We start from the raw sequence: 12716 nt of genomic DNA, 5'->3' as shown, positions 1-12716 counted from the left end.
AGGAAAAAAAAATATAAAAAAATGTGTTTGTTGACTTTTCCTATTGCTCTTATCCAAATACAGAAAATAAAGAAACTTCCCTTAAAGTTTCCAGGTGGGATGGTGGTTTAAAGCATTCAGCGAAAAACTGACAGCGCTATCGATCTTTTCTGCAAAAACAGCAGCTTCCAGCTACTGCAGGATTTCAGCTGGTAATAAACAATATACGGTCCTATGCGGAAGTCAGTTCCTCACAGATTAAATATTGCTAAGATTAAAGTAATTACACAGCTTTGACTGAAACAGCCTGCAGTGCACCACCTGCAAGGAAAGAGCACAATTTTTGTCTTATGATGTTTCACTGTATCTATAAGAGTTAGTGTTGATGTGTAAAATGAAATTTTCCATACATTGCCAGTTTGCTTCTGAAATCCCTTCTTGACTAGAATAAGCAAGAAGAAAGAACCAGAGTCAGAAGGAATGCCAGCATTTCAATTCTTAATGAATTTTTTGTAATAATTTTTATTCTCATTATCCTCACTATTATCACTGCCTGTTAATAATCAATTTATTGATTTTAAATATTGCTTCATAATAATTGCCCAGCAAAAGAAGGATAAATCTTGATGATGCTGATGGCTAAGCTAGTTTCAGCAACAGGCCTGAGAAAACTCAGAATCTCTTGGTGTCTATGTCTCTGTCCTTGTTTGAAGGAGAACCCTTGGATACTGGTGAGCCACAGGATCACAAATAAGGCCGGAGAGTAGAGGTGGAAGGGGGTAACACAACGCAAAGCACAACAGAACAACAAGGTCCCTCCAGGCCACAACAAGTGAGGATCCCCTGACGTATAACAGCAGTAGACTCAGAAATAAGATAACAAAACTACTTACCTTTAGAAAGCCTATAACATCCTCAGACAGGCAGGAACCTCCAAATGAGAGGCCCTTACCTCCACTGCCAACCCTTAAATGAAGGCTGGAAAGGTGTGGATCCTGGCTCCACACCTTCTGGTCACTCAGGTCCATTGCTTGCACCTGAGCTCGCCTGGGTTGGCCCTGCCTTCCCACCAGGTGCTCCATCACTGGTTCGAGCCATGACTTAGCATTTCCACTACAAAGAGAAAACTTTACTATATATTTATATATATATATATTTATGTATATTATATATAAATATGTATAACATATATATAATATACATAAATATATATAATAAATAGCACAAGTTCCCTAAATGCTTCCAAGTGGCATTACATCCTAACCTCTTCAAACCTAAGGAAAAAAGATTTGTGGTCCTTTCCTGCTCTCTCGCTTAAAATCAGTATTTTCAGTTAAAATCCATAGGAGGTAATTACCAGGAGGCAGCTCCGATGCGAGACAGGAACAGAGGGCATCTGGTGGTGTTTGTTGTTCATGTATACCAACAGTAAGGCAATTCATACCTATATGCATCTTCACCAACAAGAATTAATATAATCCATGCTTTTCAACAAACAAAAACGTAACAAATGGAGAAATTAAAATACAGAAACACAGTTTTAAAAGAAACAATATGATACAACTTTTTGATGCCAGATGCTGACACTATGAAAATTACTCTTTATACTGTTTTAGTGGTTAAAGACACAAGTAGTAATTCTGTGCTCATAGGAAGTTGCCATATCCAAGAAATACATGCTATGGAAAAGTAGGACAGGTTCCCCTCTATCATAAAGGACACAAAGTTGTCTGTTTTGCTTCAGGAACGTCACAGAATCACAGTGCTACAGGGGTTCAAAAGAACCTCTGGAGATCATCCAGTCCTACCATCCCGTTAAAGCAGATTCTCTGGAGTTGGTTGCACAGGAAAGCATCCAGGCAGGTTTTTAATATCTGCAGAGAAGGAGACTCCACAGCCTCTCTGGGCAGCTTGTTCCAGTGCTCTGTAACCCTCAAAGTAAAGAATTTTTTCCTTATGTTTGTATGGAACTTTTCTATGTTCCAGTTTGTGCCTGTTGCTGGGCACCACTGAAAAGAGCCTGGCCCTATCATATCGACACCCACCCTTCAGATACTTAATAGTTTTGATGAGATCCATGGAGATGAAATCAGAAGATGAACAGAAAGTTTCTTCTTAGTAAGCAGCACCATCACAGGTGAGGAACTCAACTTCATCTAAAGCAGCATTTCTAACACTGTGGAGAAGAACCACTGATGAATACAGAAGAGCAGAGGAGAGTCCAGTTCCAAACTATCAGATCAACTCATGAATTGATAGGCTGTACGTATTCAGAATTCGGTATCAAGCTCATAAGAACAGCTAATTTTAAATTGGAAATGAGGATTCTGGTATTAAGATAAGTCTGTGAAGATCTAACACTGAAACATTCTACAATATTAGGCTTAGCATATGTGTTGAACAGCATATACCACTTGGAATTCAGACACTGAAACGGAGTCAACATCTGTGAGACTCCTTTACTGTAAGGAACTGGGGAACACAATGGCAGGATAGAAATAAAAACTACACTTACAAATAAGCTTTCTATTCATGCGGGGGCTATATGCATTTTATTGCCAGTGGCAAAAACTGAAAAAAAAGCTCAGATTTTGTCATACTTGCTCATGAGAAATATACTACAACATCAGAACTTGCTTGACTGAAAATGAAGGAATAAAAGCAAAAGAAGACTGTGACATATGATATATTGTACCCTTCCTTACACAACCTTCAATGCATGGAATCAATCACAGCCAAGATTCTAAGTGAGAAAATTCTTGAAAAAAACAAGTACTTGTATCTTTCAGACTAGCACTGTCAACAAGAGAAGAAATCGTCTCTCATTTCCACCAGCACAAAAGTGTGGTAAGCACAACATTGGTGACCTGGTTAAAACTAGACTGATTTAAAGAAAAAGTTGGTTTTAACCCACATCAATTTCCCAATCTGTTCTGATATGCAGCCACGCAAACACCTACACTGGTAGAAGCGGGTAGAAGAAAACTGCTCCCCTCAACAGCAGTGCTGGCTGAAAGTGTAAATAAAACTTAAGACCTTCTGGTGTTTGCAGATCTTCTTACCAAAGTTAGCAAAGTAAAAGTTAAATTGAAAAACAGATTAGAGGCCAAGTTCGAAGTCGGTACAAGACATAAAATAACTTCACAAATTTCAGAGAAATTCTTCATAGACTGTCAAAAATCTGTCCCAAATCACAAGCTATTAGTCTCAAAACTAAATGTACTACTGGAAACAGAACCAATTTAGAAGTCAGTAATATGTGAATAAAACATATCTTAGATTTAAAATCCACCTTGGAGGCCTCAATTAGAGGCTCTGAGCTATTAAGACAAAGGTTTGGATGGACAATTTTAGAATACTTTGACAACCTCATTGCCTGAAATTTCTCTAAAAACACAGCTATACAAACAAAAAAGCTCTGAAAATCTTATTTGCTCTAGAGACTATGCTTGTTACCTTTATTTTAAATATTAGTTAACAGCATAATTGCCTTCTGAAAGGTTCCTAGTCTGTTCATTTTCAAACCATGGTTTCCTGTTTTATTATTCATGAGAATAAGGTTGCTCTAGGGCAATACCATCCACCCACTCCTTATATAAAAACATATTTAATGATCTTTTGGTTTTATTTTGATTTAATGAAATTTGACTTACCTTAGGAAGCTGGAATAAAAGTTACCTATAGAGCTAGACCCTTCAGAACTAGAGACTAGAGCCTTCCAATCAAATAGGCATCATAAATAGCATAGCACATTCATAGAAATAAGGCACTGTAGCGGAAATGGTAAACCACAGCTTGAACCAGAGATGGGGCACCTGGTGGGAAGGCAGGGCCAGCCCAAGGGAGCTCAGGTGCATGCAATGCAGTGCCTGAGTGACTGGAAGAGATGGAGCCAGGATCCACCCCTTCCCAGACCTCATTTAAGGGTTGGTAGTGAAGGTGTCTTGCTGGTGATCCTTGCCTCCTGGAGGCCTTTTAAAGGGAAGCAGGGTGTGTGTATGTGCTGCTTTTGGGTTTGCTCTCATTTGCTGTTGCTTAGAATTGTGCCACTCTGCTATTATTGCTATACTTTCCATCACATTATAGCATTACAGGTATCCTTTTCTTGACTACTTTGAATTTATTTAAGCTGAATGCAACCTAAAATCTGGTTTGGGTAGGAGGTCTTTATTACCTAATCATTTTCATTCATGATGCTTTATCAGAATTAAACACTTTCATACCTTCTCCTTCCTTCCTTTCCTTCTACTTAATTCTACTTAATTCTAATGGTGAGCCCTTGTGTCCTGCTCTCTTCTGACTGTTTTTTAACAAAATTGATGATGAAGAACTATGGATCTTTTCCAGAGTTTACAGGCAGCTATAAAGAAGGTGAGCAGAGATTATTTTCTAATCTTGATCAATAAATGAATGACAATATTTGAAAGCTTTCTCCTTAAGTGCTACAGGAAGAACTATTTGAGCAATGCCAACAACTAATAACACTTTTCTGTTAGCTTATTTAGATTCTTAATTAAATTGTTTACTAACCAGACAGGAGGTACCACTTGTAGCAGCATGTGATAAACACAGTCCCATGGTTTAAGAATGACTCTTCTTAGATTCAGAGAATATACTGGAAAATAGAGTATTTAGTACATTTATTCCTACTGATGCCTAACAATTAGCCGAATTACAACTGCCTGTTTAAAAAACTATATGAAGCAAATACTTAATTGGATGAACTATCCCCTAATATAGTTGGAACTCCAACAGTTTAGTCAGGATGACAAATATCAAATAGTGCCCCCCAAATATTTATTTGTATACTCCAGTAAGTGGTGTTCTATAGAGTCAGGACCCCTTCCCACAATACTGTGGAAATCTACTGCTAACTGAAGTAGTAGGAAAGATTTCCGAATGCAAACTCAAGAAAAATTACTGCTCTTCTTATTGTTTGCCACAAAATTATTTAGCCATAAATAGTTACTGACAGCATTGAAAATTCTTACCAAGGAAAGAACAAGGTCCACAATTTGTCTTATGACAAGTTAAATGGAAAGACACCTGTGGGTTCTGAATCAGTTTGAGTTGAAACGCTTCCAAATCCTACCCACAGGGGGACCTTGTTGATATAAGTCTTTGTGACCTTAAAAATCAGAACAGTAAAAACTCAGTAAGCTGAAACCTAACCATTTCCAGTGTAAATACACATTCCTTTCGTAAACTGTTTTGCATCTGAAATTAAGTATTTATAGGGAGACTTCAGAAGGAAGGCTTTGACTGAGCCACCCGATGTATACAGCTACCAAAGAGCAGAGGAGGTCCCCTGCAGTTTTCTGATGGCAGCTGCCTTGTGTAGAAAACTCTTCATTTGCCAGCAGTAATGAAGATTCCTTTCACCTGAAGTGCTCTTTCTGCTGTTCCTAGTGGCCAAGCCCGCACACATGGTCTCTGTTTTCTGTAATTATTACAGATCCTTGGATGTAATGCTTGTTTTGCGCAAACGTGTAATTTCAGCCATGTCTAAAGACACCATCATGTGCTTGAGCTTTAGTTCTTGTCTGAAATGAGGCTGGCCAATGCCTCACACTGGGTGTGTAATGCCTCTGTTTTCACAGCACAGCACCCAAATGGGATCATCTGAAAGCCATAAAAACAAAGGAAATGCAGTCCTAAAGAAGGCAGGTGGTGGAAAGCATAAACAGGATATGCTTCCACCTTAAACACGTTTTTTTATGCATTTAATACTCTCATTGAGTTAATTATATAGGACTTGGAAATTAAAGCCATGACAGGCTCAGCAGAGTACTTCATACACAACAGTGTGAGACGATGGAGAGCAAAACGTGATGGTTAAATGTTGTGGGCTTTCTGTTTTCATAGCATGGGAGAAGCGTGGAGGATCACAGAACTGACACCAGCCCCTACGGGAAGCCTCGATCAGCGCATAGTATGGAAAACGGACGAGGAATTCCATAGTGTGGAATGGACGAGGGGATGGGGAGAAAGCCTCAGGGCGCCTCACAGGCGGGGACACACCGTCCCGATGCTCAGCGCTACTACGCCCGGCCCTGGGCCGGGGTCGCCGCCGCCCGCCCTGAGCAGAGCGCCGAGTCGCCAGCAGGCGGCGTCCGCGGCTCCCTCAGCGCGGCCGCTACAGGGCGCCCCGCCCCGGCGCGGAGGGGCTGACCGGGTCGGGAAGGCGGCGGCGCCGGGCGGCAGGGGGCGCTGTGCGGCGCGGCGAGGAGGCGCCTCAGCCTGGGGCGGGACGGGGAGGGGCGGCGGGAAGGCGGGGTGGCGAGGCGGTATGGCGCTGCCGGTGCTGTCGAGTTCGGGGGTGAAGTTTCGGCGGGTCCTGGCGCATTTCCCTCAAGAGCTCAGCCTGGCGTTCGCCTATGGCTCCGGCGTCTTCCGGCAGGAGGGGGCCTCGGCCGGGCACGGCGAGGTGAGCGCGGCGGGCGGCTGGGCGGGCGCAGGCCGCTGTGGCCACGGGCCGTGTGCCGCCGGCGTGGAGGTGGCCGGTGCTTTACCGGGGCTGCCCCTACCGCGGTGCGTGCGGCTTGAGCACGAGAGCGGGCAGCGAAAACAAGCCCAAAGCCCTTACTGATAGTGAACTGGGGGCAGGTGCCCTCCCCTGCTTTAGTGCCCACTCTTCGCGGGGGGCTGAGCCGCCTGGAAGCAGGGACCTGTGTGTGTGTGTGTGTTTGGCCTTTTTAAAAGCTAACCAGCAGCGCTGCTCACTGAGGCGAACCAGTTACCTATGGACGTGACTTTAAATGCGTCTCTTTCTTTTTCTTTTTCTTTTTTTCTGCAAAGAGAAAAACAGAAGATAGCAGGAATTTAAGAGTTCTGAGGATTTCATTCTCTCACAAAAAAAAAAAAAAAAAAAAAAGTGGTAGAAGAAAGGTAGTTCACACACTGCTTAGTAAACTGCTTAGCTAAGGTGCAGCCCAGAATGAGGCCTGCCTCTCTGCATTGCTTCCTAAGGAGTTTGAAGCAGTATTGCTCCAAGTATTAGTTTGTGGTAAGCTTCCAACTTGTCTGTGTGAAGGGATGCATGGACTGCTTTCTTCAGAAGAGCAGCAAACACCGTGTGTCCTGTACCTTCAGTGTTTGGGTTGTTCTGTTGACAGAAGCAAGTGAGTGCAGTCAGGTGCGGTTTCTTGCTGTCGGGTGACTTTACATGCCCCCACCTCCCTTAGCAGGTTAAGCTGTTAGGCTGAGCCGTGCACTAGGTCCTCTGGGATCTTGTGATGCGCTCCCCAGTGTTTTAGGAGGCTGAAGTTTAGTAATGTAACCGGAGGGCAAAGAAAGTTTGGGACTGCAGCTGGTGGGCTGATTGAGTAAACACACAGCTCCTTTGGAGCCTTTAAGCTGTGTCCAACCTTAAGAGGTGTGTGTGTGTGTTCAATTTTTTTTATTCATGTGAACAATAATTAGCTAATATCTCTCTATTGTGCATATATTAGATTAATATGATTAACATTAATTGCTTACTGACATTTCAAAACTGGTACTTTTCTCTGTATCCACAGAACAATATGCTGGACTTTGTGTTTGCGGTTGATGATTCTGTGACCTGGCACATGATGAACTTGTTAAAGAACAGGAGTCATTATTCTTTCCTAAAAATTTTTGGACCAAAACAGATAAGTAACATACAGAGCTATGGAGCAGGGATTTACTACAATACTTTAGTGCCGTGCAATGGTAGGGTGAGTATGACTTTAAAGAACTTAAATATTTGTGAATGTTGAGATGATTAGCTTAAAGCAGACTTTTGTGCAGGAAGCACATCTGATGGATTGCAACTGATCCTTAACTGGTGATATTTTCAATATTGAGATCTCAAACTATTTCACAAACACCAGATTTGTGAATCTGAGTTTACGTTCTGTATTGCTTGCAGTTTTCCAGTGTCTGAAGTGTATCACTGTTGTATGTGTGGGGAAACAGAGACTCAAATTTAGCAGCTGACTACGTAGTAACAGTGAAGTGGATTTTTACTGTTTGACATGAAAATAATATATTTAACATAGGCAGTTGTAATGGACATATTTGTTGTCTAATGGCTAACATCCTGGTTTCTGAGGTTTGGTTACAATTAATAATTCCAGGTAAGCTGTACTTGTCCAGCAAGTCCTCCGTCACAACTGTGTGTAGTATGTATTTGGTAAGGAGGAATGCAGATAGCAGGCAGGGGACTGAGAGTTCATTTTTTAGGCAATACTGTTATCAGTATTGCTATTCATGTTGTTTTTCTAGTAAATTAAAAAAAAAAAAAAAAGCCCCAAACCTATTATGGAGCTGTGTTATTTACGTGGCTCTTGTTTGTATGATCCTCTTCTTGCAGAGCAATTCTTTCAGTGTTATCAAAGAGAAGCTGTTGTGGCCAAGGTGTATTGGAAGAAAATCTGCAAATACCTAGGAGCAGAAACTGTTAAAGAAGAAAGATGTAGCGTTACAATGTTTTAATTTTATGCATGCAGGTCTTTATTGGAGGTGTATGTTTCTTCGAATGAATGACAGTTGTAATATTAAATTTCCTATAACAAAAGCAATGGGATTGTATGGTTATTCAGAAACCTTTATTGTGCTTTTTTTTTCCCAGATGATAAAATATGGTGTAATTAGCACTGATACCCTGATTGATGATTTACTTCACTGGAAAACCCTCTATGTTGCTGGACGCCTACAAAAACCGGTAACCATTAATCTCTTCAGTTATCTGTCTTGAAATGTAGTAAATTACAGGGATGGAGAACTATTAGTTGTAGCTTTAGCTTTAACTGTTAGTGATACATGAGTCAGCACTGAAGAAATTGCCCTGATTTAAAGTCTAGTTGTGCCAGAGGGGTAATTTCTCAGAAAAGAAGTGCAGCGTTGTCTTCAATGATACTCTATGTTCTATGAAAAAAAGATACGTTAACAATAGCTTTCTGCCTTTAGTAAATCTTGAATAACTGGTCTGTATTAATGCAAGAGTCCCCTACAAGGTAAATAGTCCATCTACCATCACTAACAAATTAGAGGAGTCACCAAGATGTAATGCAGTTAAACAATGGAAGTCTGTAAAGATGAAAGCTGCTCTGTTCTGCAGCTACTGTCTAGTTCATTCTCTTGTTTAAAGATCTGTAATTAACAGTAATGTGTAAAGAATGCTGGTTGTCATTCTCATGAGTGTCTGATTCAGTGTGCTTTCAGCAGATGGCAGCAGTGCCAAGTTAAATTTTCTTGGACTGGGGTGAGGAGAACTTTGTTCAAGTCATAGAACAGAAATTAATGATGCTCCTAAAGAAAATCTCAGGGTGCAACTTTAAATAGGTTGTTTTGGGACTACAGACTTTCCTTACCTCCTGTGACTTATGTCAGGTTGGAACAGCTGTTATCTTTGTAAAGAATAGAACTAAATACAACAAGAAAAAATAATGGAAGTATTTTCCCATTAACTGAATACTGAATGTTTATTTTCAGTGCAACTACAATTGCTGCTGCTTTGGTTTATTTTAAAGTTTCTTCTTGGTTTATGTAAAGTATGTTTCATGTCTTCTGATTACATTCAGTGGGAGTGCATACTTGCACAGTGAGGCAGAACTTGGTATCTTTTTGGTCAGTAATGAGACAGCCAGAGATACCTTCATGCATAGGTCCAAGTTATTTTCATAAAACTGTGAAGAGTTTGCATTGAATAAAGACTGAAGGATTGAAACCAGAATTTGATGGAAAAACTAGCCGGTGGATGTTTAGACTATCTCTTCTTGTAGAATCCGTAATGCACTAAATGGGATTTTAAAATATTAAGCTGTGTTTGCAGACATGCCCCAATTTTTATTTTTTATTTTTAGATCTGTTGTACAGATTTCACATGTCTGCTGATTTTTGTTTCACCTCCAATTTGATGTCTTGCTGTATATGTTTTAGGTGGTATAAAGGTTTTTTTCCTCCTTAAAATGTACAACGAGCCTCTTTTGGAGAGCAGATAGGGTTGGGTCAGTTTTCTTGTCCAGTATAATCTCTTGCATACCATCTGCCATTTGTGCTAGTTCTGGGCAGGCAGATTAATATTGTTTAAGCTTGTTTGGGAGTTTTCTTCTCACGCTTGTAGATGAGAGAGAAGCTCAGGGCCTTTCTGGTGTTCGATTACAAAGCTGTCACTGTGAGTGAAAGCTATCCAAGCTATTCTAGTATATGAGCTGAAACATTTGCTCTGGCTTAGAAATCTTGGTGTAATTTTCACTGGAGGTTTTGTTTCTGTTATAAATTGGTTGCCTTGATCAAGTAATCCTTCTAGAATGTTTGGCCAAATAGCTGGAGTTTGGAATTGCAGTTTAGAAATGCTAACTTTTCTTCATAGGCTTCTGTGTGTTAAAAGTTAATTTGCTTTTCATCTTAAAATAAAATTATAATATCAATTCGCTAAATTTTCATTTAATAACTGACAAGTTTCTTAAAAAAAAAAAAAGTTTGTGTAACTAAGAAGGAAAATAAGCAAGCACGAGTGACACCTAACTTTGCTTTTTCAGATTTTTTTAGAGCATCTGAAATGTTAATGCTTATTTTAAAACACAGAGAGTAATTGAACAAGCAGTTGTATTTGCTGTTGTCACTGAAATTATTAAAAGAAGAATTCTTTCCTAAATGGCATAACTACTGCAGTGTTTCATGCATTTGAATTTTGAAGCCCAGCGTATTGTTTCCCCTAGGAAAAAAAAATCTGATATATGTTAAAGAGTATTTTTAGCAAAGGAGATGGTTCTCTTCATTAAAGTGAGCCTGTGGTCTTCCTTGGGGAATAGCAGCACCACAGGCTTCTTTGTTCTGTCTGTCTGTCTTGTTTTATTGTAGCAGTGAGCTATGAAAGGGCATATAACCAAATGAGTTGATGAGATTTTTAAATAATAGTTGACCTTGTGACTGGTCTGCATTATTTATTGGATATATTTGAAAAAGTCTGTGTGCATCCAATAAACTCCATAGTTTTCAAGGAAATCAAATTTATTCTAGATTCCCTAGCGGATGAATTTATAGTAGTTTGATGTGTTTTGTCATTGTCCGTCATTTTATTGCTAGGAAATACAAAGTAATTGGCAGGAGAAGCTGGCAGGAATTCTTAAATGCTTGCTTGTACAATAAGCTCTTGTTTTTCCTTCTCTGGTTTTTATTTTAAAAACACTTTTATTTCAAAAATCACCCTGGACCTGATTCCACGCTACTGTATATAGTTGATGTCAGGCAAACCTATACCTTAGTGCAGAAGGACTGAAGCGAGCAGGCTGTATGCTGTTGCATTCACTGCCATATCAAAGTCAGTTTGTTCTAGTTTTACACTCTTAAAGACTTTGCCATAGATAAAAAATGAAGTTCTGAACATAGCATCAGCCAGCCCTGGCATTGCTTTGTTGATATCATGGAACTGTAGAATGGCTTGGGTTGGAAGGGACTTCAAAGATCACCTAGTTCCAGCCTCGTGCTGTGGGTAGGATTGCCCATTGCTAGATCAAGCACTAGTTGCCTTTTCTGTAAGGAGGATTTTGTGTAGCAGTCATATTGTATTCTCTTACTTTTCCCCTTACTGAGTGTAAAGGAAAATACCTACTTGAAATGGTACTTGAGCTCTTTCAGGTTATATTTTGTTACATTTTGTGAACAGAATTTTGAGGAATGTTGCAATTCTTTGCATGTGTGTAGACTTCTGGGGAGAAAAAGCAAGCTGGATGAATTTGTTCGCTGCCAGTGGATTTTCATTTTGAGATATTGTAGAATAAACAAATATTAAGAACCCGCCCTTTATAAGAATGATAGACTCACAACAGAATATATTCTTAGGAGAGTCATTTTTTGAATGGGCATTGTCAGCTGCCTTGTAAACCAGGCCGACTTTATCTGTCTAATGTTTGACATTCTCCTCATACAAATAAAAAATAATACTCTGCTTCTTCTAGGAGGAGAACTAATATTCAAGAAACTGTTTCAGGCGTATGATAGAACAGCAGCAAGGAGTCCTCTTTTGGGAAGAAGGGTAAAGTGAAGGGGAATAAGTAAACTTCTCTTTCCCTGTTGTTCCACGCTCTTTCAGTGTGGTGACAGTGATCTTTTTTTTTTTTTTTCTTAGTATATCATTAATACTATATGAGATATTTCTGTTGATACTTTCACACCTATTGTTTTATGACTCTTAAATTCGTGAGTATGAAGAGGTGAATGGTTCTTCAGAGATTAGTTGCTGGCTGTTGCTTCGATAGGTTCCAAAAGTGTTTGTAAAAACAGCCTTTTATAGCAGGCTGTTGTTACTTAAAAAGGTGTTCCCCTCACCCACAGTATAAGCAAAAGATGGTGCTGAAGTGTTTGTTGTACAACAGTAATAGGATCTAATCTCAAATTTATTATTTTTCATGTTGGATTGAGTAACGTTTTTAGCTCCATCTTCAGTAGCACTTTCCTGAAGTCTTGCTCCCAATGACTCTGATTTTTTCAGGTGAAAATCCTGACACAGAATGAGAATGGCAAGCTGCAAGCTGCCCTTGTTAGCAATCTGAAGAGTGCAGTCACAGCAGCCTTTCTCATGTTACCAGAAAGTTTCTCTGAAGAAGACCTCTATATGCAGATTGCAGGACTCTCCTATTCTGGTTAGTATATGGTCTCAAGTCTCTGAGGAGAAAAGCTGTAATTGGAGCTGTTGTACTACACGTACATTGTGCGAGTAGTAGTGAGTCTCATGTTCTAAGTCATCTGTTCTTTTGCTTTGGGCCTATACT

The 12716-nt window shown here is 39.9% G+C and overlaps 1 protein-coding gene and 1 long non-coding RNA gene across 3 annotated transcripts in view; both read left to right on the top strand.

Moving 5' to 3' along the window:
- LOC110404614 lies at window positions 3941-6093 on the top strand. The gene is made up of 3 exons (XR_002442343.1): window positions 3941-4073; window positions 4327-4350; window positions 5845-6093. It is a non-coding gene; the product is annotated as an uncharacterized LOC110404614 (long non-coding RNA).
- The window catches only part of TAMM41 (TAM41 mitochondrial translocator assembly and maintenance homolog), a 29939-nt gene continuing 23431 nt past the window's right edge, over window positions 6209-12716 (top strand). Inside the window, exons 1-4 of one of the 2 annotated variants that reach the window (XM_021409692.1) lie at window positions 6209-6406; window positions 7497-7676; window positions 8573-8665; window positions 12437-12587. In XM_021409692.1, the coding sequence (XP_021265367.1) occupies window positions 6269-6406; window positions 7497-7676; window positions 8573-8665; window positions 12437-12587 (562 nt within the window). In that variant the 5' untranslated portion in view covers window positions 6209-6268. The remainder of the gene's footprint in view (window positions 6407-7496; window positions 7677-8572; window positions 8666-12436; window positions 12588-12716) is intronic. The other variant, XM_021409693.1, reaches the window with a different exon arrangement.

Source organism: Numida meleagris, chromosome 11, assembly GCF_002078875.1.
Source record: "Numida meleagris isolate 19003 breed g44 Domestic line chromosome 11, NumMel1.0, whole genome shotgun sequence".
In the NCBI taxonomy this organism is placed as follows: Eukaryota; Metazoa; Chordata; class Aves; order Galliformes; family Numididae; genus Numida; species Numida meleagris.
This window is presented reverse-complemented; position numbering and strand designations above follow the sequence as displayed.